The 26,744-nt window shown below is 44.4% G+C and overlaps 1 protein-coding gene across 1 annotated transcript in view; it reads left to right on the forward strand.

Moving 5' to 3' along the window:
- Positions 1–268: 268 nt before the first annotated feature.
- adamts18 (ADAM metallopeptidase with thrombospondin type 1 motif, 18) overlaps positions 269–26,744 on the forward strand; it is a 70,517-nt gene continuing 44,041 nt past the window's right edge. The window contains exons 1-5 of the mRNA XM_079281541.1: positions 269–553; positions 22,481–22,769; positions 23,814–24,028; positions 25,151–25,234; positions 25,334–25,493. Of these exons, the coding sequence (XP_079137667.1) occupies positions 377–553; positions 22,481–22,769; positions 23,814–24,028; positions 25,151–25,234; positions 25,334–25,493 (925 nt within the window). The 5' untranslated portion in view covers positions 269–376. The remainder of the gene's footprint in view (positions 554–22,480; positions 22,770–23,813; positions 24,029–25,150; positions 25,235–25,333; positions 25,494–26,744) is intronic.

The following is a 26,744-nucleotide window of genomic DNA, read 5'->3' on the forward strand; positions in this document are numbered from 1 at the left end:
TTTACTTTTATACTTTTAGTTTGGTGTCATTGTCTCTCTCCACTGACACGTATAAGCAACGGCGAAATGTTATTCTGGAAAATGTTAGAAATAACTAACTGAAGCTGAAAGAGATGAAGCAAGCTGTTATATATGTGTGAACGCGAGAGAGCACAAATCCTTCACAAAAGTAGCAGAATCATCTGAGCGTTAGATGTTGTCTGTCTTGTGACTCTCCCTTCCATCCCTCTCGTCTTCAGACTACGTGTTTGTAACCCCCGTGGAGGTGGACTCTGAGGGGGGATACCTGAGCCACGATGTGACCAGGCAAAGCCATCGCAGCAGGAGGTGCCTCTCTTCCTCTCTGCACTACCGGCTCTCGGCCTTCGGGCGGGACATGCACCTGGACCTGCGTCCGTCCTCTGTGGTGGGCCCGGGGTTCACCGTGCAGACGCTCGGCTCGGATGGCATTGCCACGGTGATGGATGATGTAGGGTTTCACGACTGCCTGTATCAGGGATTTATCCGGAACCTGTCGGCCTCCTCAGCAGCCATTTCGACTTGCTCTGGACTGGTAAGTGTCTGCCGGTGACTTTTTGATGAATCGCAAACTTTTGTTCCGTGAAAAAAGTTATTGTATTACTTTTATTACATGGTGATGTCCTGAAGTGGAAGAAAACGTATCGCCCCTTGGGTTGATGAAACATTACCAAACTATTTCAAATTATCTCAAACATGCTAATGAGGATGTTTTTCATTTGCTGAAAAGTTTCGAGGACTTTTTTGGAATTAAAAGTCTCTCATCCAACATATTTTGGGCTCCACCCTTACATCAAGCTCTGTTCCTTTATGCCCTAAAAGCCGTCTGTCCTGTAATGACCCGGTGGTTTTGCTGCATCATTGTCTGCACAGTGCAGACCTTGGTTATATGGGTGAACTGTAACATGACATCATTACCCATGTTGGGATCTAAAGGAGCGTGTTTGGGTTATCAGCATTTAAGAAACTGAATTCTTGACATCAATAGAATTATTGATGTATGTAACAATTATTAATGATTATTAATATAAACGGGGCACCACCCTGCGAACAGGGACCAATAACCAAACGATAAAACTAAGTCTCATAATTAGTAGTCACTCATAATGTCAATAGTCTGCGTATGACTACACATTCAGTGACAGTGAAGGTTTTTAAGTTCGAGCACCGGCTACTACATACAGTCTCATCAAATACATATGCACAAGTAATCACAGACGACTGCTCCTGAAAGTATAACAGAGTTTATTGAATCAAAATAATAAATGATCAAATCAATTAATATTGCAACCAACAAACGTTATCATACAATTTTATATGCCTAAACTAAAGAATGAATAAAATGGATGAGGGTGTATGTCTGTGTGTGTATGTGTATGTGTGTGTGTGTGTGTGCAAAGGAGGGAGTCTTACAGCTACGCTAAAGACTACAAAGATGGCGGCGTCGAGTGACGCTGGCCAAAGGGGAGGGGCCTTAAGAACTACAGCTAGAAACTACAAAGATGGCGGAGTCGAGGGACCCGGACAAAATGGCAGAATGGGGCTGCTGTATGTAATTCACGTTTGCCTGGGCAGCACGTGATGTGAGGCGCTCGTTTGAACGAGGTTCCCCAGGGGTAGAATTAGGAGCTGTGTGTGTGTGTGTGTTTCGTGAAAGGAGGAAAGGGAAAAAGGAGCAAGAACTCGAAGTGAATCACGCTTCGGCGTGCGATGTGGTAGGGAGCCTGATTGCTGGCTCTATCATGCATAAATATACCGCTGTCGTCTTAGAACTGCCGGCAACTTATGCCGTGATAAGCCACGCACCTCAGCTCACTCACCGAGTCGAGTTAATGAAAAGAGAACTTCCACCCGGAGGGGAAGACAATGAATGAAAGTAATCCCAAAGAAACAGTCATAGTTGATACACAAATACAGCGGAGCTTCTCTGCTCCGTAATGATTGCGTAATACCTCAATATCACGCGACAGTCTTAAACACACAAAAACACGGGAATATCAACATGTACATGAATGGCCTGAATTAAACTTAAGTTAATTTAAGCTAAGCTATGCCCAAATGCCAAGAATCTTACTTGTAGATGCTTCGTTGCAACGTTGAAGGGTTCGTGAGCAAAGTTGTCCTTTTTCTTCGAGAGGAAGGGGGGGGGGGTGCTTCTCAGCGCGGCGTTGAGCTGGCGCTGTTTCGGTCTGTCGTGGCGTGGCTCGGCTGGAGCAAACGCAGACGTGATCTGTCCTCGCGGCAGGGAGGGTGATCTAATTTCGGCTGACGGCGTGGTCCGTGCGTCTTACCGGGAATCGTCGGTGAAGGAGGGAGGCGTTGTCGTCTTTCCTTCGCCGGAATGTGTGCACCAAAAGAAAAAGAAACAAAAAGCGCTGAACTGATCGCTGAAGCAGATTCGTTATCGCGGGCTGTTTCATCCAGCGAAACGGCTTGTCAGGGTTTGAGTAGGGTTGAAGGGCCGTTGCTTCCTCGTGGCCTCGTCGTGCTGGAGGGGGGGGGAGGAGAGGCCGATGTGTCTTCATGCGTCCAGGACGAAGGTCCGGGCGAAGAGAGCGGTTGTGTGCCTCCTAACTCAACCGAGGTCGAAGGGGGAAAGCTATGAGGTGGGGGCAGCAGAGAGTTTTATAGAACAGTGGCCGAACCACAGGGGTCCTCGGGTCTCTTGGCTCTCGGCCAATGAGATTGCCGCGGTTACCATGGTTATTTGGGGGGGGGGAATTCACACCTGAGTGTGAAATCCCTTTGCTCTCCTCAAACTACAAGTCAGGATGAGACCTGTGCTTGAAACAGTGAAGGCCTGATTGTCTTTGTCCACAGCACATGTTGAAGCCATTTATCAGACCCCAACATCCCCCCTTTGTTCTGAAGAGCGAGATGTTGGCTTCGGTCTTTAGAGCAAACCAAGGGCTGGCATGTGCATCCATGTGGTGGGGAAACCTGAAGAGGTGAGACAGTCCAAGTGTTCCTGAGACCAAAAGCAGTGGTTAAAACAGGCAGTGTTCATTGTTCATAGAGTTCAAGGTTCATAGTGGTCAAGTTCATGGTGTTCAAGTTCAGAGTTCATTGGCATCTGGGCAGATGACTAAGGTGGCATCTGGGCAGATGACTTTAACTACTTCTACCTACATCTACTATCATACACAATTCAAATCATAGGTGAGCAAAACATTATTCCCAAATAATTCAATCGCTATTATGATGTTGTGATATTCTAGCATTGTGGCACAGTGTCAAAGAAAGTAACAACCCAAATAGACAAAACAAAACACAAAAGAGAGAGAAGGAAAGAATAGAAAGACAAGAAGCAGGTGCGGGGCAAACAGTGGTTACTGGTTCAACTCCTAGACAGGACTGGAGTCCGTCGGCGGAGCAGTCGTAGGTTGGCTACGTGGTGTTATGAATAGGAGGGAATCCAGTTAGTCTGTCGCTTCTGGATCTATTAGTACATGATATGTGCGTCTACCTCTCTCTAATCGGTAGATTTAGAGCGAGTCCTGTGTCTAAGTTTTAGAATCTATCGATATTGGAGTTGCGTTGCCAAGACTATAGGCCAGAGGTACCTGTGAGGGTTGCATAACAGTAGTGGTAGCAGATTTACAGATTTCTTAGCACGGCTAGTGTGACTAGCTAGGCTGGTCTCTCGCTGCTCCAGCTGTTGACAGCTGAGCCTTCTCGGATGAGGTCCTGGATTAAATCTGACTGCTACGGCAGAGGTTATGTCCTCTTTGGTTACTTCTGGTAGAGTCTATAAAGCATGCGAAGGGTTCTCTATGAGAGTGGAGCATCAGTTTACAGTCGCAATGGTTTGTCAGGTCATGCAACTGTTCTGGTTCAAGTGGGATGTGTTAGCGGTTAGTGCATGTCTACAGGGTGAGTTGGAGCATGCAGTTAAACGTTAGTAGTCAATAGTAAGCTGCCATTCTGCCGGTTGGTTTAGGCACTGGCGAGATTAGAGTGTACTTCCTGTGAAGTACATCTCTCTAAGTTTCTGTTGCCAGAGATCCACCCCCCTCGCGCTGTTCAAGTGGCGAGGGCAGATATCCCACGTTACAGCCAGCACTCAGGGAAACGTCGCGAACAGTTTCACTCTGGAGTGTGTCATGGCGGGCTGGTGATATCTCCCTCCCCCCACCCTCCTAATTAGAGATGGAGACAGGTCCGGCGCACAGGTCAAGTTCAGTTACCTACGGCACTGGCGACTTGACAGGCCGGGGAGATGACTCGGCTGAAAGAAGGCGGTGGCTTCGTTGAACAAGCTGGAGGTGGCTCATGCTGACAGAGCAGGAGAAGAAGGCTTAGTTGACGAAAGATCTTACGAGCCAGGGTGCTCGAAGGGGCCTCTAAGGTTGTGGCTTCCTAGAGGTGTATGCGAAAAGGTGGGGGAACACATGAGGCTCGTTTCTGACCCGGAGTCGGGTAGAGCAAGAGTGTTATGACCCCCCAGTAAGACTGAAGAATATGTATAGATATATACATAACGGGCATTGCCTTTGCGAACAAGGTCGCCCAAGAAGGTTGAAGAACGAGGTGCGAAAATGGGAGTGGTCGTTTCCGGAAGTGTGCTGCGTTCTCTTCCCCCCCCCTACCACGTCGACTTGGCAGCAGGGGGAAAGGTCACTTGGCTGAGTCAGGTGGGCTGCGAGTCAGCGTTACCTGATGGGTTGCCCTTGAGGGCGTCTTTCACCCCCCTGGTTCCGTTGGTCTTTCGACCGCCAGGGTCGTCTGTTCCTCGGGGGTGACCAGGGCTCGCTAGGCCAAGTCCTCTCGTCGTCTTCCGACGCTAGGTCGGAGTCGCTCGACTGTTGGATGCCTAAGACTATGGCGGTGTCTTCGTACCGATTTGTCGGCCGTCCGCATGTCTTCCATGCAAGTTGCGCGTACTTCCTAATCTCTGGCATGGTGAGGTTACTCGTTCTGCAGTGCATAGTAACAGCGTATCTCACGTTGTCGTGGAGATTGTGCAAGAATAGCGACTTGAAGGCATGGTCTTCTTCTAGACCTGGGGCGTTACGTCCTTGGAAGTACGCAGATCTCAAGCGCCTGAAGTAGTCTCTCGGAGACTCTAGCCTTTCCTGGGAAATGGCAAAGGCGCCGAGGGTGGCAGAAGCTGGGTCGGTGTACAGGGAGTACTCCTCCCTAAGGGCGTGACAAAGGGATGAATAGCGGTCGCGGATGCTCGGCTGGAGCGTTTCAATGAAAGCGTGGACGCTTCGCGCAGTGGTTTTCCACACTAGCTTTAGCTTTCCGCGCGATGAGGGGCGCGATAGGTCGAGGAGGCAGTGATCGATCTCCCTAAGGTAGTCATCGATGCTCGAGTCGTGATTAAAGCACTCTACGTCTTTTGCCAGAGACTCAATCTGTCGAGTGCGCAGGCCTCCAAGGTTGATGGGGCCTGGGCCGTCCGAGTCGTCTGAGTCTCCATACTCGCGATGGTGGTAACGACTATCATCCTCCCTCCCTGAGGGGGATGGGGTCAGTTCTTGTCGCGCGCGTGAACTGCGTGGAGGATTGCGTTCGCCTGAGGTGGTTTTGAAGCCACCTGGGCCGTCTAGGACCTGGTGTTGGTCCTCTCTCCTCCTGGTTGGGGATGTCGCCTTCAAGAAATGCAAGGTGGTTCGGGTCTCGGGGAATGAAGGAGCCGAGACCAAGAAATGACTGGGCTGAAAGGCTCGGTAGGGGGTAGCAGTACCTACCGGGGTTGCTGGAACACCTTGAAGCGCTTTCAGTTTGTCATCACTCTCTGATGCTTTAGAGAGTTCTAGGTTGACCTCTCTGAGGTCACTGCGCAGGCTACTATTTTCTGACTGTAGGGCTCTACAGTCACGTGACAACTCCTGAACCTCTGTTCGGAGTGTCCAGATCTCGCGTTGCTGCTCGTCGCTCTGTGCCCGGGTTCGGGCAGCTTGCAGCTGCATTTTCTGATGATAGATGAGCAGTATTTCGCCGATTACGTCCTGAATCAGGCGCTCTCTGTTACCTGCTGGGTTATTTACATAAGCCACCAGTTGCTCTAATTGCTCGTCGCATAGGACAGCAGTGTATTTTGCAAAGTACTCTCTTTCCTTTGCTGTGAGTCCGAGGACATCAGCCACCGCATCTCGTAGTGCGGTGTCTTCTGGAGCTACAGCTCCAGGAATGAGGGATTTCTCGTCGCTCATTCTCTCTAATGAGCGCGACTCCCAGTGGTTGTTAATTCCCTAGTGTTAGAACGGAAACTGTTAGTGTTTACGGTTCTCAGTGAAATGTCTAGTTCTGTAACTTAGGATTTCTACTGTTAGATGTTAATTACTGTTAGTGTTACGGTTCATGCAGGCGCACAGTGAAATGTCTAGCTCTGTGACTTACGTTTCTACTGTTGCTGCTCTGAGGTATCACTACTGCTTTGCAGCCAGAGGTGCGAAAATGCTAATGTGGTTTAGCACTTTGGGCCTGTGACAGCTGTGTGTAACTTCTTTGGAGGGATTTAAGAAAGCAAGCAAGGTATTACAAATAACGATCAAATCTACTACACAGCTGGCTGTTAGTTTTAAGAAATGAAACAAATAATTAAACCTGGAAACGAAATAAAATTTCGAGAAGGGAATTAAAGATTAAGATTAAAAATCAAAATTTAAAATCAAAAATTTAATTACAATAAGACAAGATTTTGAAGATCAAAGCCTACCTATTTTGGGAAATAAGTTTCAGGAATTTGGATCATTCAAAAGAAGAAAAAAAAATAATTTTTCGAAAAAAATATTTTTTGGAAAATTAATTATTCAAAAATAATTATGGATTAATGTGCATATATACTGTAACAAAACTGGAATAACGTATCCTCACACGGGGCACCATTATGTTGGGATCTAAAGGAGCGTGTTTGGGTTATCAGCATTTAAGAAACTGAATTCTTGACATCAATAGAATTATTGATGTATGTAACAATTATTAATGATTATTAATATAAACGGGGCACCACCCTGCGAACAGGGACCAATAACCAAACGATAAAACTAAGTCTCATAATTAGTAGTCACTCATAATGTCAATAGTCTGCGTATGACTACACATTCAGTGACAGTGAAGGTTTTTAAGTTCGAGCACCGGCTACTACATACAGTCTCATCAAATACATATGCACAAGTAATCACAGACGACTGCTCCTGAAAGTATAACAGAGTTTATTGAATCAAAATAATAAATGATCAAATCAATTAATATTGCAACCAACAAACGTTATCATACAATTTTATATGCCTAAACTAAAGAATGAATAAAATGGATGAGGGTGTATGTCTGTGTGTGTATGTGTATGTGTGTGTGTGTGTGTGCAAAGGAGGGAGTCTTACAGCTACGCTAAAGACTACAAAGATGGCGGCGTCGAGTGACGCTGGCCAAAGGGGAGGGGCCTTAAGAACTACAGCTAGAAACTACAAAGATGGCGGAGTCGAGGGACCCGGACAAAATGGCAGAATGGGGCTGCTGTATGTAATTCACGTTTGCCTGGGCAGCACGTGATGTGAGGCGCTCGTTTGAACGAGGTTCCCCAGGGGTAGAATTAGGAGCTGTGTGTGTGTGTGTGTTTCGTGAAAGGAGGAAAGGGAAAAAGGAGCAAGAACTCGAAGTGAATCACGCTTCGGCGTGCGATGTGGTAGGGAGCCTGATTGCTGGCTCTATCATGCATAAATATACCGCTGTCGTCTTAGAACTGCCGGCAACTTATGCCGTGATAAGCCACGCACCTCAGCTCACTCACCGAGTCGAGTTAATGAAAAGAGAACTTCCACCCGGAGGGGAAGACAATGAATGAAAGTAATCCCAAAGAAACAGTCATAGTTGATACACAAATACAGCGGAGCTTCTCTGCTCCGTAATGATTGCGTAATACCTCAATATCACGCGACAGTCTTAAACACACAAAAACACGGGAATATCAACATGTACATGAATGGCCTGAATTAAACTTAAGTTAATTTAAGCTAAGCTATGCCCAAATGCCAAGAATCTTACTTGTAGATGCTTCGTTGCAACGTTGAAGGGTTCGTGAGCAAAGTTGTCCTTTTTCTTCGAGAGGAAGGGGGGGGGGGTGCTTCTCAGCGCGGCGTTGAGCTGGCGCTGTTTCGGTCTGTCGTGGCGTGGCTCGGCTGGAGCAAACGCAGACGTGATCTGTCCTCGCGGCAGGGAGGGTGATCTAATTTCGGCTGACGGCGTGGTCCGTGCGTCTTACCGGGAATCGTCGGTGAAGGAGGGAGGCGTTGTCGTCTTTCCTTCGCCGGAATGTGTGCACCAAAAGAAAAAGAAACAAAAAGCGCTGAACTGATCGCTGAAGCAGATTCGTTATCGCGGGCTGTTTCATCCAGCGAAACGGCTTGTCAGGGTTTGAGTAGGGTTGAAGGGCCGTTGCTTCCTCGTGGCCTCGTCGTGCTGGAGGGGGGGGGAGGAGAGGCCGATGTGTCTTCATGCGTCCAGGACGAAGGTCCGGGCGAAGAGAGCGGTTGTGTGCCTCCTAACTCAACCGAGGTCGAAGGGGGAAAGCTATGAGGTGGGGGCAGCAGAGAGTTTTATAGAACAGTGGCCGAACCACAGGGGTCCTCGGGTCTCTTGGCTCTCGGCCAATGAGATTGCCGCGGTTACCATGGTTATTTGGGGGGGGGGAATTCACACCTGAGTGTGAAATCCCTTTGCTCTCCTCAAACTACAAGTCAGGATGAGACCTGTGCTTGAAACAGTGAAGGCCTGATTGTCTTTGTCCACAGCACATGTTGAAGCCATTTATCAGACCCCAACACCCATGAGTGTAAGCATCAGTTTCTCGGGCTTTGTCAGGCACCTCTTTGAACGATTGGAGGTTGGGAGGAGTGGGAAAAGAAAAGAGAATGGAAGGATAAAAAGAGAGCAGGAGAGGAGAGAAATGATACACATCACATGAAAAAGTGCAATGATTCAGTTGAACAGTTATTTGTAGTGCCAGCACACATGAGAGAAACACCCAGCGTACTGACCAGAGGACAGTCTGAGGGAGAGAAGACTGACCACAAGTAATTCCTGCAGGAGCTAATTCAACAGTTTGTTGCAGACAGTGCATCTATGGAAACAACATTAATCGACATGGTGAACAGTCTAGCTGGCCCACAAGTCCAGCTGTTCACACCAGCACTAATTGTATGATGGTCTAGAAGTGTAGAACTGGTTGTGCGGCCTTGTGGGAAAGTGTCTTCATCACATTTTCCATGTCATTGCCGCCGTTCATGTATCTATGCTAAGGTTTGGTCACTGCTATTTCCAGTTCTTCTCAGTCACCACACACTCTGGTGTTCTGTGTAGAGGAGTATTATGAAAAAAAAACAGCTCAACATTTTGGGAAATTAGCCTTCTTTCAAAAAATGAAGATCAATAACATGTCTGTTTATTGCTGACATGGAGTCAGGATGGGTTTAGCTTACCTAATTTCTAATGGGGCGACTCCTCTGGTTGTATAGAAGTCTATGAGAAAATGACTCTACTTCTCTCTTGATTTATTACCTCAGTAAACATTGTAAACATGAGTTTATGGTCTCAATAATTCAAGTCTTCTTCAATACAGCATGATGTTCATTTAGTAAATGATGGTCCATTTAGAGTCAAATAGACCATAGAGCAGGGTATGCTTTAAGGCGGGGCTACCTTGTGATTGACAGGTCTCTACCACGGCGTTAAATGACGAAAGTTAATTGTGACATTTTGGTCCCTTAAAATGTACTGCATTTGGTTGGACTTAGTTCCACCCTCTCGTGGCCCTTCGGGTTCCAAAAATCCAAGATGGAACGGGCCAAAAACTAAGATGGTGACGGCCAAAATGACGAACTCAAGGCTTTGATGCAGTCCACATACCAATGGGTGACGTCTTAATGACTTGGCCCACCAGCACACACTCATTCCTTTACACATCCCACACCAGCCTGGACCAGATGGACACACTTCCATAAAAGCCCTACCTCCATTTATCATCCAGGCGTTCATACCTCCTCTTGCCTCCTCCGACTGCGCTCTGCCCTGCTCATTTGTCCTCCGTTTGCCCTGCATCTCCTCTTGTTGCAGCAATTAAAGCCAGGGTGAAGTTTGAGCCGCATTGCCGGCACTGCTAATCTTCACATTGTCCCTTTCATTAGGCTAGCTCCCACTCACAACAAAACACAGCTGACCCGTCCTCTTAAAAGCGCTGTGAGAACACAATGTGATTGGGTCGTGATTGCATCTGAATGGGCCGCGAAGAACACTTTCATCTCCTCACAAGCTTTTGCCGACTCTTTTAAATTTTGTTTTCGTCTTCTTCCTCTCCCAAGTGCGACCACGAGGCATTGTTGGTTGGATGTTCACTCCGCCTGTTAAATGGACTCATGTTGTTGTGTTGCTGGCAGATGAGCAACATTGTTAGGAAAATGAAAGATGACAGATTTTCTGGGCCTTCCCCTCGTCTCTCTGTTTCTCTGGGTTTACGCTGTTGGACTGCTGTGAGGCTTAGAACAAGGAAAGCAGTTGACCCTCGCTTTTCTTCTACAAAAGTACAAATGAGGAAAGAGCCATTCAAGCCTGCCCGATGCAGTGGTGGGCTCGAGAAAGAGATTAAGCTGGGATTAAAAACAATGGTTAAGGAGAAGAAGTGAAAAAAAGAAGAAGAAGAGGAAGAAGAAGACAGAGAGATCGAGGAAAACACCAGAGAGAGAATTGCAAAGCGGGTGAAATACTGAATGACTGGGCTGGGAGCACAGTGCTACAGATAGAACGTGTCTCTTTATAGAGACTTGGAGAGATGAACTGTTTATATCAAAGGGCTTTGGAGGAGAAATGGGGGTGACAGCGAGAGAGCGGGAGAAAAAAAAAAGCTTCCTCTTACTTCATGTCATTGTCTCCTTTCAACAAAGCAGAGGAAAGAGGAGAAAGGGGAAAGTAAAGTGTCTGAAATCTTTTTTTTTTTTACTTGACCCTGCTCGTTAAATGCAGCACAGGTTTCAGCACCGGCTTCTGGACCAAGCCTTTTTTTTTAAACAGGGCCCAGGCCTAGCAGATGGAAAGGATTCAGCTGTTAAAATGAAGACCAGGGCGAGATGGTATTAAGAGCAGGGCTGAAAGGATGACTGGCAAAGAGGGATTTACAGTAGAACATCCTCATTAATTGAACATGGTGTTATTTGCTGCTTTTTAATTTCTCTCTCCGTGTCCTCGTTGAAGCACCAACCTCATTTCTTCAAGGGAAATAAACATGTCTGTATCTATGGAGTGGTCTCACCGACGTCACGATCTCCTTAGTTACGAGGTCGGTCGGCCATGTTGGAGTACATACAGAACCTACATGGCGGCGAGTAAACAAGGAAGTGCGGCGAAAATACCATACTTTGAATCACTGGATAGTGCATCAAAGGTTCGCTACCTGGCCAAATTGAAGGTTATTGGTAACTTGGATCCCTATACGATGAGTGCAGATCGTTTCAGTGCCGATCCTACTTATCTTCCATCGGTAAACTACGCCAACATCTACACGTATCTCGTGAACACCCCCAGTCCTTACACAAAAGACGAGTTGGAGTGCTACAAAGGGCTCGACGCTTATAATCAGTTTGTCAGTGGATGGATCCGAGACGTCAAAGCAACGGTCGTCGAGAATTCTCATCTCGTCATTGGAAGAGTAAATATATACAGATCTGGTCAGATATTTAGCAATATTAAATGTTTACTCAGCGCAAACAGACACGTGTGTTTGTTTACATTGCACGTGCATGTCGTTGTGTGCGTGTTAACTTTAAACTAACCCCTAACTTCATCCATCGGTGTGTGTATATATATATATGATCTGACGTTAAACTCATATCAAGCAATGCTGAGGCTGCATCTATGTGTTTCGCCTGTTGTACACGCTCGACACGTCTCTGGTACCGACTGCTGTCACGGGCCGATGAAGCTTCAGTAACCTTCTCATGTCCAAGTTTAATTTATATTTCCTTTATTAAATACTGTTCACAAACGAATTAGTAAATAAAATCACTGACCACTTATAAAGTGATCCGCACATACTCTAGTGTACGCCAAATTCCATTCCTTTATATCTCGATGCGTGACAGCCATTTCTCGCGACGTCGCTTGGATAGCTCCTTCGTGTCATTTCCTTGATGTGTAATGACCGCTGGCAAACGAAAGAATGATTTCTTGTCTCTATCAGCTCTGCTGCCACAACCAAAGACAGCACAAAAGTTCACCACCGATAGGTTATGCGACTCAGCCGTGCATGCCAGTGGCTTTGTGTGTACTCCAACATGGCCGACAGCTAAACTGTGACGTCACACGAGACCACTCCATAGCTTGGACGAGATGTTTCACATGTAATGCGCTCTGATTCGTGAGGGGGGGGGGGGTCCTCTCTCTTTCTTCTTTTAAGGGTCGCTTTGCTCGTTGACCCCAATCCTCTCTGCACATGGATATGGGGGTGTGTGTGTGGGCGGTGTCAACCTGCACTCTCACAGGTTCTTTGTATGTATTGAAGGTTCAGAGCTGCTCGCCACTCGTGTGAATGCAGAGACGAGAGGTGATTTACTGCTCCCCTCTGTCCTCCAAGCCCCTTCCCAGGATAGGATTATTCTCCCTGGGGCGAGGAGGGCAGGTCTGAGACCTGCGCTGCCGGGCCTGTGAGAAAAATAGTCACACCAAAGAGCCTCAGAATGTCGTCAGAATCTTGACACCTGTTTGCAGCTTGCGAATGAACAATAAAGTGCAGTAGACAGAAAAAAGCTTAATAATTCAAAAACTTTAAAGGTTAGAAATATGAAGAGATATAGCAGAGATGAGCTGAAGGAGCTGAACATTTTGATAGTTGAACGGTTTCTGTAGCTTAAAAAATGAAGAAGAAGCGTTTCAAAAAAAGGGGGACGGAAGAAATAGTGGAACTAGAAAAAGCATTTCCTGCTGAAAATGCGTTGGAATGCTGAAAACTGAAATGAATCGCAAAAACATTGCTGAAAATAGATATCCAATTCAAAAACAAATTGCAAAAAGCTTAATAATTCAAAAAGTTTAAAGATTACAAATATGAAAAGTCATATCACACCTCCTGAAAGAGCTGAACATTTTGATATTTGAACAGTTTCTGTGGCTTAAACAAATTCATCAGTGGTGATATTTGTAGTAGTATAAGTTGTAGTAGAAGTATTATTTGTAGAAGTATTAGTAGCATTAGAATAACTACTACTAGTAGTAGTAGTGATATTTGTAGTAGTAGTAGAAGTTGTAGTAGAAGTATTATTAGTAGTAGAAGTATTAGTAATTAGAAGACGTAGTATCAGTAGTCATAGTAATAGCTGTAGTATTGGTTGTAGTATTTAATGTCACAGTAGTAGTAGTAATGGCAGTAGAAGATGTAGCAGTAGTAGTAGTACTAGTAGCAGTCGTACTAATAGCTGTAGTAGCATTACTACTTTTAGTATCATGAATAGCAGTAGTAGTAGGAGCAGTTGTCGTATAAGTAATAGTAGTAGTGGTGGTAATAGCAGTAGTGGTAGTAATAATATTTATGGTAGCAGTAATAGCAGTAGCAGTAGTAGTAATAGTAGCAATAGTTTCTGTGGCTTAAACAAATTCATCAGTGGTGATATTTGTAGTCGTATAAGTTGTAGTATAAGTATTATTAGTAGAAGTATTGGTAGCATTGAAATAAGTACTAGTAGTAGTGATATTTGTAGTAGCAGTAGAAGTTGTAGTTGTAGTAGAAGTATTATTAGTAGTAGAAGTATTAGTAATTAGAAGAAGTAGTAGAAGACGTAGTAGCAGTCGTCATAGTAATAGCTGTAGTATTGGTCGTAGTATTTAATATCACAGTAGTAGTAGTAGTAGTAATAGTAATGGCAGTAGAATATGTAGCAGTAGTTCTAGTAGCAGTCGTACTAATAGCTGTAGTACTATTACTACTTTTAGTAGCATGAATAGCAGTAGTAGTAGTAGCAGTTGTCGTATAAGTAATAGTAGTAGTGGTAGTAATAGCAGTAGTGGTAGTAATAATGTTGATGGTAGCAGTAGTAGCAGTAATAGTAGCAACAGCAAAAGTTATAGTAGAAGTAGCAGTAGTAGTAATACTATATTAGCAGCAGCAGTAGTAGTTGTCGCAGTATTAGTAAGAGCATTCATTTTTTTTAACAAAAAAGCCTAATTTTGAGCTTGTTTAAATACAGTTAATCCATGGGGCTTTTATTTTGAAAGGGTGGTGCTGGGTGGGGGGGAGAGGAGACATAATCATAATGTTTGACACACATAAACAAAGGTTATTAAATGCCTGGCTTCATCACAAGCATTTCAATTAGAATTCACTCTCTGGGGATTTTATTTTGAAATGGGGTGTGGTGTGTGTGTGGGGGGGGTCCTCTAAAAGTCTCTAAGACCTGAATGACAGTGATATTTGTTGTAGTAGTAGTAGAAGTATTATTCGCAGTATAAGTATGAGTAGCATTTGAATAAGTACTAGTTGTAGCAGTAGTGATATTTGTAGTAGCAGTAGTAGTAGAAGTTGTCGTTGAAGTATTTGTAATTAGAAGAAGTAGTAGAAGTAGTAGTATCAGCAGTCGTACTAATAGCTGTAGTAGTATTAGTACTGGTTATTAGTATTGGCAGTAGCAGGAATAGCAGTATTAGCAGTTGTGGTATCAGTAATAATAGTAGTGGTAGTGGTAGTAATAGCAGTAGTGATAGTAATAATATTTATGGTAGCAGTAATAGCAGTAGCAGTAGTAGTAATAGTAGCAACAGCAAAAGTTGTAGTAGTAGTGGTAATACTAGAAATATTAGCAGTAGTAGTAGTTGTCGCAGTATTAGTAAGAGCATTCATTATTTCAACAAAAAAGCCTAATTTTGAGCAAAACGTTTAAATACAGTTAATCCATGAGGCTTTTATTTTGAAAGGGTGGGACTGGGTGGGGGAGGGAGGGGGAGAGGAGACATAAACATCATGTTTGACACATAAACAGAGGTTATTAAATGACAGGCTTCATCACAAGCAGTTCAGTTAGAATTCACTCTCTGGGGCTTTTATTTTGAAATGGGGTGTGGGGTGTGGGGGAGAAGGGGAGAGGAGACAGAATCATAATGTTAGATAAACACAAACCGGTTATTAAATGACAGGCTCATCACAAGCATTTCAGTTAGGATTCATTCTGTGGGGCTTTTATTTTAAAATGGCATTGCGACGAAAAACAAGGGGGGACGGAAGGGGGGACGGAAGAAATAGAGGAATAAAGAAACAGGATATCAATAGTTGGAATGCTTAACAGCATTCCAACAATAAAGAAACAGGATAACAATAGTTGGAATGCTTGACAGCATTCCAACAATAAGTCAGCTGACTGTTTAGAGGAGACCATCATGTAGCAACTACATGAGACGAGACGCGTCACAAACTGCCGGATGCAGTCTGATTTGACTCAGCGATTCACATTGTATGACTGAAATGGGTGTTTTGAAGTGTCCCAGTTCCCTTTCCTCTGTTTTAAAACCTTTTCAAACTTAAATGTGGTTTTACTCTTCATATTCATACAGGTATATTACAAAGCAATTAGGAGCAGTGGGCTGCTGTAAAGCCCCCGAGGAACAATGTGGTCTTCAGTCCTGAGCAAACATACTTTAACATGCGGACCGGAGGAACCAGGGATCAAGCAGAAAGACCCGCCCAGCCACCCCATCATATTTCCATATAGTCTTTAATCCTAGTGAGCGTCTAATAATATTAGAAACTAATCAAACTTGTATGTGGTGACATTTCTTTTCTTTTTGGTTTACCACGGTATAGTTTCGGATAAGCTTGGGGAGACTTCATGGATTTGTGTTGGGAGCTAGCCCAAATGATCCAGCAACCCCCCCCCCCCCCCAGGTATCACAGTTTACAGCTTAAATGAGCGTCTGCACACCCATGTGTGAGAGAAAAGAAACACCAGAGAAAGTGTCAACACACACCTCCTCTTTACTGCCCTTCATCTTTTCAGGCAGCTCAGATCAAACCCTGTCTGATGGTCGTCGTTGACGCGGTGCCGCGTGTTGTGGCAGCCACCGGTGACTGTTGTGAGACTGGAGCTCAACCTACGACCTCTGTCTGTCTCAACCAGGCATGGGGCTCCCTGTGGTGTAAAGAATGCCTTTGCTCTTTTCCCGGGCCGCATATATTGTGGCCTCTGGAGGTGCTTGTGGTTGAAGAACCCATCACCATGTATGAATACAGGTTTGAGTTCCATTACTTGTTTGGGAAGATGTGTCATCCTCTCTTGCGAAACAGTTTCTGGCATCAAATCCTCTTATGTTTTCTGGTTGTGTTGTAAAATTGAATATGTATTACAGGAACAATTGATGATTTAAAAGTCAGTTCCATTCCAAAACTGCTGTACGGGATTTTGAAATGACATTCACATATCTGAAAAAAGGGTTCGTAAACTACATCTGGAAAATAAAACTACTTGGGCCAATAGTCATACATTTAAACACTCACTTGTTCTGTTTGAATGTTTAACATGTGTAGATAGATGGTAATCCCATCAGACTCCTCGTGGAGCTGAGACAATATATGATTACTCATCCGTAGGGCTCGGAACCGAGACAACATGTGATGTGTGAGTGTGTTTGACAAACTGACAAACAGTGTGCTCCAAATCCCTTTGGGCTTTAGCAGAGTTAAAATGACACGTGAATGACCGATTTCCAGCCAGTGCCCGGGCCATTTGTACCTGTCTGTTTTCTGTAAAAGGCCGACAAATTGGAACGTCTCCCCACTACAATGTGCCTCTCTGGCTTGGCCATAATTCAGCGACTGGGCTGGGACACAGAGGAGCTCAGAGCCTGGCGCTACAAGAGGAGAGTGGCCCGGAGCCGTTCCCTGGTGGTCTGAACGCTGACAGTGATGTAGTGCCCACTGTTAGATGCCAGCAGGAGAGCTCTCAGCATGGGCGTGGGATGTTGTGTGTGTGTATGTAAAAGGGACAGAAGAAAACTGTCTGTGTGTCTACGTGTGTGTGTGGGTGTGTGCTTGTACGTCCTTTCTAGTCTGTGCAAGGTCTTACTCTAAAGACTAATGGCTGGTGTCGAGGTCTTCAAGTGGATGCTGCAAGCTCCACGAACAGAGCCAATACATCAAATCTGACCTACTATTGTCACCACTGCATCACATTGACTGGTGCTGTGGTAAAACAGTCCAGGCTTACATTAAAGTACCAAGTGCTGCCTGGTTGGTAAGGAGTACCAATGTGTTTCTTGTCCTCATGGCTCAGTCTTTGTTGGCTGGGATGAAAGTTTAGTTCGGAATAAAATAGAATCCTTTTGAATATTGAAGCCCGAGTTCTCAACTGGCGAAAAGCAACCTTTCAGCCCCAACCATTACATTAGAGTACAATCTATTTGGTGTGCATTTCAGTTCCTGGTAGAGCAGAATCTGGGCGAATGGTGCGAGGCGCACAATCTTGTCCTTGTGTTTCAGACTGCTGGGTGAGGATCCTGGGTAAAATGACACAACCGTGGTGGCTTCCTTGGGTCAGGGGGCAAATGAAAAGGTTATTGATCATAAAGGTGGATATATGGACCTTCAGGACAAGGTTGGACGATGTGTCCACATTGTGAAAAAAGTAGTGTCTACCTCTGTAGGTGCATGGAGATGTCAGTCATTTTACAATAGGTCAATAAAACTGGCTACGGAGCAATACATAGTTAATGGTGTGTGATAGTAACTGTGAGAGTTTCACATGAAAGCATAGAGTGGATGGGAAAGAAGAGGTCGTCTATCAGTGTGTTGCATCTGTTGTTTAAAACTTGATTTGACCAGATTTTTTTGGGGGGGTTTCCCGGGTAGGATAACACCTGTCACCTACAGCGAACGGTTTTGGTCTGAAGCTTGAAGGGCTTGTTCATCTTTAAGTATCATGTTAATTAATATTCTTCATTCTGAATATATTCCGTCTACGTTCTTTCAGTCCTAGAATTTTGTGAAAAATGCAAAATGAGTGACTGAATGAATTTATGCCTTTCGGATAAACCATTTTATCATTGCTGAACATGAAGACCTACTGCAGAAACACTGTTTTACTTTTTCCAACTCATGAATCTTTTTGCTTCCTCGACAACCGTCATTCAGCTCCTCTGGGTGTTAGGGTGTGACAGGCACATATGTAGCGATAGCAGACTTCCCATCTCCCATCTCATTACAGCATTTCTTTCAGCTCATTTAAATTGCACGTTCATTTGCATCTCAGTAGCCCTGTATTTCTGCGTCAGCAAAAGTGTTCGGGCTGCACTGTAACCCAGTTAAAGATCAATTAATGGTGCTTTTGATTGAGGAGGACATTTCCATATGTATGGCCTGGTGTGGGAGTAGTCCTCCTGTTCCCTACTGTGTCCACACGGGATGGCGAGTGGGACCATGCCCAACGGCTCCAAATGACAAAAGACTCATCCAACACCATTAGGTTTATTCACTTTGTGAGTGCCCACCTCTGCTTTGTTCCCAGACATGCTTAGAGAGTGTCAGTAGGTTGTTCAAAGACAGTTAGTGAGCCAAAACAAGGGCTATTGCCACATGTGATCCTAATCAGCCTTTCATGAAGAGGGTTATCAAGACATACTAAAACTAATGGTGTGGCTGCAAACGACCTGGCTGAACACTACTGTGCACTGGGAAATACAGTCATTTGAAGTCAAAGGAGGAGAAATTCAATGACAGGGTTATGCCCTGTCATTGCTGCTTGGCTCATGTATGCTGTGCCATCTTCTTCTGATCCAAGTTCTAACCCCATTTTAAAGACACATAATTCACTCCAGCAAACCGTAATTACTCAGATTGTGATGCCATTGAATAAGTTTGATGCCTGAAGGGCCTCTCTGCTCCTGTATGACCCCCCCCCCCCCCCCCCCCCCCCTCACCACACACGTGATCCTCTGCTGAGCTGGAGTGCAGATGTGCTTTAGAGCTCAGTAATCACCAGCTTAGGGCTTCTCGCCGCTCGGCACCAGTCTTTAACAGCATGTAAGCACTTACTCATTTGCCTTGTAATATCATGATAGGAAACCTTAAAAGAGAGTAGAGTTGATACAGAGACAAGCTAAAGATTCTGTCTCCCCTGACATAAACCGTTATGTTGCCAAAGAGAGAGCGAGAAAGAGAGAGAGAGAGAGAGCTGTTTGTTTGAGCGGCTTGGTTTGGCTTTACCATAGTTTTTCTCATGTGGAAAAATAGCTCGTTGGTTGTGGCCTGGTTCAACCTGTAATCTTGACTGTGTGAATCTGTGTGTGAGAGTCAGAGAAATGTGTGTCTGCATTATGGGAGGAAGGTAAAGTGGCGTTTCACAGAGGGTTCATCCCTTTAATTTAGCCACGTGTTAATGCACTGAGACAACTTGAGGTCTGCTGTATCAACGCTACAGATGGCCCTTCTCTGGTGTCTGCGGAGGGCGCTGTGAACCTCTACAGCTCATATATCTTTTTTCATCGCGCATCATTAAATGTATCGGCCAGCACTTGAAAGCATTGGGTTTGACATAGGGAATAATGTGGTACATGTATTATTTGCAAGATGCTTCATATTTTAAAGCTCCTCTGGGTTTAAACGTGGTGTTGATCCATTGATGCAGTTCTGCTGAGAGCTGCAGTAGGTGATGTGTCGGACAACAGAAGATCGGACTGGGTCAGTTGATGAAGTCTAAACCACTGCTCCAGCTCTATTCTTATTCTATACTTCGTACCTATTGGTGTCCCGGTGATGTTTGCAGAAAGCACTGGAATCAGACAGAGTTCGATGCAATAGAGTTTATTCTTCAACCCGAGCTTACGCTCTGGAGAGCAACTGATTCATTCCGTTCTTTACATCGTCTTATATAGTGCGGCTGACATCGCCTCTTGGTCTTTAAGCTACCCTCTTTCAGTAATTAACATCTTTCTAATGCCCCCTGTCCCTAGACAACTTCTTTCTAATGGGAGTTGAAAAACTCTCCAGCCCCGGCCTGGAGCAGCCTTCCCCACACCTGTTGTGACTCCAGTAGCGTCAGGGTTGCTGAAGTGAAACAATGAGTTGTTCTGTCTTGTACTCTCTAAAACATACAGTGCATGCTGACCAAAGAAAATGCACACACACCCACACTACAACATCATCACCATCCCTGCAGATGGAATAAGTTTTCCTGTCATTATCATCACAGACACATCCAGCTGCTAACTGCTGGAAAAGAAAGTGGAGAGCTGGCAGATGTTACGATACAGCGAGAGAGAGAGACAGAGAGAGACAGAGAGAGAGATGTACTGGATGTGAGTTGTAAGTTAATGAAGTTAATTCTGTCGGTTGGACCTTTCATAGACTTATTGTTTGGATCCAGTGGTTGTTAGGCAGGTTGGGCGTCACCATTTACACCACCTTTGTATCATGACAAATTAGATGATATGCATTCCGAAAATAAAATAAAATACAAGATAATCTCATATTACGTTTATGAATCTAATGTTCATGTTACCTTGATAAGCTCAGTGAGATGTTAAAAAAATATGAAGTTATCTGCCAGTGTTGCGGGATGATTACACTGATATTGTTTGTCAGATGGAGCTGTTAGAAAAAAAATACATTTTTAAAAGAGGAGTATTTGATGAGGTGTATGTTTGACCTCCTCGAGCTCTGTTTTGAATTCTAATCTATTTTGGGAAGCTTCAGTCATTTTTGCCAAGGACCTTCTCTTTCTTAATTCAAGTGTTGGATTCGATATATTTAGTCCATGGCCCAGGGGGACATCTTCTTGCAGGTTGAGCTGTAAGTATCTAGCTCGAGGATGTTTTGGCAGATATTGATGTGCGGAGGTTCAAGCCATTGACACAGCAGAACAAAAAATTCCCAACCATTGGACCGTGTGGACCTGACACAGTCAAAAATAATGAGGTTTGACAACTGACTTCCTGTAAAAGTTACCATTGCACCAGGGAAGATTGATGGATTAAGAAAATTATTTATTAACAGATCAAAGATGTGCTGGCAGCTGAACGGTTAGAGGGATGGAAGAATGGATGATGGATGGATAAGTGGAAGGAAGGATAGATGGATGGATGAATAAATGAATCGATGGAAGGATGGATAAGTGGAAGGATAGATGGATGGATCGGTGGATGGATAGATGGATAGGTGAAAGGATGGATAGAGGGACAGATGGGGCTGATGATGGCAGTCTGCCATGTATCCAGTCACTGTTTTGACAACAAGAGCCTTGCCATGGCTTCTCTTTTGTCTTGCCTCTGTTTATTTTGCCACCTGCTACTCTGGGGGGAATGGGGTCAGCTCAACAGGAGCAGGGGTCCTGTCAAACACACACTAACATGCACACACACACACACACATACTTCAGTAGGTTGCTGGGGAAGCAGATGACTCCAAAACACACACACATACACAAAGAGGTCAGAAGTCACTGGGTCAAAGGGTGCATGTGTATGTTTTTGATAAAGTCAGTGAGCGTGTGTGGATGTGTGTCTGTGTGCGTCTGATTGATTGCACAGCTATTTTGTGTGCATTCGGTGGGTTGTGGAGTGAATAAGGTAAAACTCCGTGGTCAGACGGAATGTTTAATGTTCAGTCGCTCAGTCTCTCAGTTTAGAGGGCAGCTAAGGCCACTCGACTAAACCAGAGACCCAAAACACGGAGCTAGTCTGCTGCTCAACAACATGGTGGTGAGCTGGACATGTTCATTTGCTTTGTAACATGTAAACAAAGGTGGGATCCATTCAGATCTTTCCCATTTCTACAGCAGAAATGGGTTGACTGGTCACTTTCACTGGTGAAAGATGTAGAAAAAAATAAATGCAGCCATATATGCATGTCCACATTAAGTACAATGTGTGATTAGTAAGTGTCAGGTAATGGATGAAGCAGTGAATGATAATTATGCTTTTTTTGTCTGTATTTAGATCCTAGATTAACAATTCCAGGATCAAAAGATGTATCAAAAGTATTGTTATTATTATTATTAACATGTTTTACTTCTCTATTTATATCAATCTTTTATTTATATTTTTTCTGGATCTCCCCTCCGGGGATAAATATAGGCTTACCATCTTATTTAATCTTCTGTTATCTTATGTGAACAAATGTTGTCTGCCATAAGTGAATCATGCTCTGAAGTAAAGTCCTTTCTTGGCTTGAACCCATTGTTGCAGAAATGATTTAGATGTTGCTAAAACATAGCTCAACTATACGTCTTCCAGCTAAATAAGACATCTCCTCCACTCAACAGCTGTATGTTCTTGCACAGTGCACATCTGCCTAATGGTAGGATAGAGTCTGGTGGTAAGTGTAGCTGGTCTGGTTGTGTTTGGAAGTGTTAGCCCTCTCTGGATTGAATATAAATTACTTCTGGCTTCATTCAACAGCTGCTTGTTTTCTTTAAAAGCAGTAACTCAAGAAACAAATGATGGACAACATAGAAATAGTGGCATTGTCCATGTCTTTTGTTTTTGTGTCTTCCAGTCAGGTTTGATCCGTGTGTCTCAGGAAGAGTATTTAATTGCCCCGCTACCCCAACATCTGGCTGAACAACACAGCTACAGCGCCCCCGATGGTCACCACCCGCATGTCGTCTACAAACGCTCAGCGGAACACATTGTGCACAGAAGATCCAGCAGCTCATCCAGCACCGGTTCTTCAATGCCCAACAACCCGTATCTTCACCATCAGCATCATCAGCAGCAGAATCATCTCCATGACTACCAGCATGGAAAGCTGCAGAGGCAACACTTCTGCGGACACCGCAAGCAATGTATGTAAGGGAACCTTATATTCCGTTTACTTATTTTATTTATCAAACTTCACAACATCACGTCACACAAATGGGTTATTTACTCTCCTACAGCACCGCACAACCCACACAATCGACGGATTTGGTGTGAATGCAGCCTAACTCAGTCACCAATTCTTTTTTTTAAACATACATCTGTGGTTTACAGACACACGTGGTAAAAATGCATTCAACTGTTATATGGATAATTCAGATAAGTATGCAGTTAACACTGTCAACTGCAAGTATGCAATTACAACATGCCATCATGGTTTTACTTTTTACTTTGCTATGTGATTTATAATGTAATCTATCAAAGATGTAATATGAAAATAATAATCATATGTCAATATAGGACAGACTCAATGGAATTCACCCTTGTGGATAATATGCAATTATGTATTGGACAATCACCATACATTCTAACAGAGTATTGTGGTATGTGGTATATAGTGTAGGATCCCACAATGCAATATGTTTTGACTTGCCATGGATTTTTTTGCCTATTAATCTTTAATTTAACATTATTTCTCAATCTCTTTATCAAAAAGGACAATTTCATTAAAATTCTATTTTTGCCTGGGAAGAGAAGCCACAGAAACAAACAGTTAAACCATGAGGAGACATATAAGCGTTAGCCTAACCATAAAACTGTATTCTTCAACATACAGCATTGCATAGCATTATTTTCACCACTTCAAAACGTGAAAGTGTTTAATATTTTAGAAAGCGGTTAACCCTAAACCACTGCAGTCTCTAGATATGTCCATTGTAATAGGGCTACATTAGCCTGAGGCTACTCAGTCCACAGGCTAGTTGACAGTGTTATCTCCCCTTCTCGTGGTGAGAGGTAGGAAGCAGTGTGGGGAGTGAATTTCCTGTCCGTTCAACACCAGAGCCTGTGCCCTTATCACCCGGCACGAGCCAGGAAAAAGACTGCCGAGTTATTTCTCTCTCTCTCACTGTCTTTATCTCTCTCCCTCATGCTCTCTCTGTCCCTCCTCCCTTCCTGTTTTGCCCTCCTAGATGCTCCCAAGCCTCCCGCTGAGGACAGTTTCATCATGCCTGACGAGTTTGCGATACCTGAGGTGGAAGGACCAGGAAGGGCGAAGAGATCGCCCATTAACTCCAACAGGGTGGGGGGTCTGAATGTGGAGACCCTGGTGGTGGCGGACAGGAAGATGCTGGAGAAACACGGCAGGGACAACGTCACCACCTACGTCCTAACTGTCATGAACATGGTGAGGGGTGGGAGAAGGGAGGAGAGGGAAAGGAGGAGGTGTCACGCAACATATGACATAGTGATGGTTTGAAGATGCACAGAAAATCTGTTGTATTGCTCTGTTCCTCCCAGGACGTGTTCATTTATCTAACATGGGAGATTCAACAGAGCAGTACGACCTGCAAGGCAAGGGTCACGTGACGGACCACATTAGTCGAGCTAGCTTTAAGGCAAGCTAATCTGCTATCATGGTTATAGATATAAGTAATTTACATTTAAGGTGAGATGATGGAACTTTCAAAAGAAAAAATAGGATGCTCATTATCCTACAAATGAAAAGTTGAATTCATAAGCATTAAAACACAGCCTTAGGCTATATTCAATGCACTGAAGGGTTTTGCTGCTATTGCTATAACTGGTCTGCAGCAGTGACTAATATCATCAAATGTTAACATTACCGAGTCTGTTGGGGTGACTTTGTAAACCTGCTCTATTTGTGCTATTGTTGCGCTACATTTGAACTCTGTCACATTCTAATCGCTAAATGTTGCCAAAAAAAATGGCGTTGGCTGCAAGCAAACGTTACATCAGCTAGCTTAAAATATGTTTTAAAAAATCGGATTACCTTGAAGTTACATTTTAATGAATATTCCTCGTGGATGAAATGTCAAATCTGGGGAGAAGTAAGCATATCTGTTTCAAGTTTGTTTGTGCAATCATTTGAAACAGTTTATTGTTCAAATCACAATTTCTGAAAATTGAATGTGAAAGAAGAAGGAAACGGGCAACGTTGTTCAGCTAGCATTACTGCATTTTTCTTTTTGCTGAACAGAGTTTTGCAAAATTTCCGAGGACAGATGTTGATTACCATTGACCATTAAGCAGGGCTGCTTAAAAGTAGCTTCCGGATGTCTTCACTCTGTCTTCAAAAATGTAAAGTTTGACCTTTACCCTCCATATTTGCAGTGCAAGACATTTTCACGATAGGAAGTCTGCTGTTCTACCTGTAAACTAACCCAGATAAGAGCAGTGCATACATCTTACTTATGGCTAAACATTATACTGTATTTCTGATAATAAGATGAGCGTACAGGACAATTAGAAAACCATGAATATTAGATTTAGTTCTACTCCTTTGCAGGTCTCCAGCCTTTTCAAAGATGGCACCATTGGGTCGGACATCAACATTGTGGTGGTCAGCTTGTTGCTCCTGGAACAGGACCCGGTGAGCTGATTCACACTATAATTCTGCCAAAATGTGTTGTTTTGCACTTATTACTGGCGAACGATGAATTCACTCTTGCTCTGTATCTGTTTTTTTCAGCTGGGCTTAACCATCAATCACCATGCTGACCAGTCCCTCAACAGTTTCTGTCAGTGGCAGTCAGGTCTGGTGGGGAAAGGTGGTAAACGACACGACCACGCTGTTCTCCTCACTGGATTGGACATCTGTTCCTGGAAGAATGAGCCCTGTGACACCCTGGGTAAGACAGCTCACCATAACAAGCCAAACATCCTACTTCTTTAGCCAAGTGGGAAGCATCAGTTGACAGAATGGAGTATAATGACAGAGTTCTGTGAGATGTAGGAGCTGTCTTCGACGGTCGTCAGCTGTCTTGCGGTGACAACATCCCACAATCCCTTGCATGAGTTATGTTGTAATTTTGGGCATGTAGACAGGGGAAGAGGTGATACGGTGGGTGTAGACATTACACCAAGGAGTAAAGGAAGACAGGTTGAGGAAGAGGAGATTGAAGATTGAAGATTTATCACTGTGACCAAAAGCTACATTTTACTGGGTGTGTTCAAACACTGACGTAAACCCAAGCATAGATAGTAACAGTGGAGATGCAGACAAGAAACATGAAAGGGGGCGTAGCATGCAACAAAGGTCCTCGGTGTTAATTGAAGCAACTGATTGTGCTCCCAATTATTGCCAATGCATTTCAGGTGTGAGTGTGTCATGTGACTGTCTATTTAAGCTGATGCACCTGCGCAGAATAAACTACGTGCTTTCTCAGAACTTGACCCAGTGGCTGCAGATTGTTTGTTCTCCCAGGTTTAAATGTGTGGAGTCGGTATATCTCTAGTCAAGCTCAGCAGAACAGGTTATGGGCCCAGATGCGTTAGACGTTTGTGCAAAGAGATATCCGGCGTGAGTAGCCACTGAGAGACATTTGCTTGTGTGCGTATCTCACGGATTGGAGTGCCAGCACCATGAGCGGACATACGAGTTCACGTTGGTCTCGTCTTGTTTTTAATGGGGACGAAAAGAACTATGAACTGTGGGAGACAAAGTTTTTGGGACATCTGCGGTTGCAGAAACTGAAGGACACCATTTTGAATCAGCCCGCCGATGGCGCAGAAGAAAACGCACTGGCTGAGGATGCGGCGAAGAACGCGGAAGCGTACGCGGAACTGATCCAATTCCTTGATGACAAAAGTTTGTCTCTGGTCATGCGAGAGGCAGCGGATGACGGGCGTGGAGCGCTCAGGATTTTGCGTGACTATTATGCAGGCAAGGGTAAGCCCCGCATTGTATGCCTGTATACAGAACTGACTTCTTTGCAAAAGATGAGTAGTGAGAGTGTGACTGACTATGTCATACGTGCTGAGATTTCGATCACAGCGCTGCGTAATGCTGGAGAGGTTTTAAGCGATGGACTATTGGTTGCAATGATTTTGAAGGGGCTGCCAGACTCATTTAAGCCTTTTTCCATTTTTATCACTCAAAG

Source organism: Melanostigma gelatinosum (assembly GCF_949748355.1).
Source record: "Melanostigma gelatinosum genome assembly, chromosome: 2".
Classification (NCBI taxonomy): domain Eukaryota; kingdom Metazoa; phylum Chordata; class Actinopteri; order Perciformes; family Zoarcidae; genus Melanostigma; species Melanostigma gelatinosum.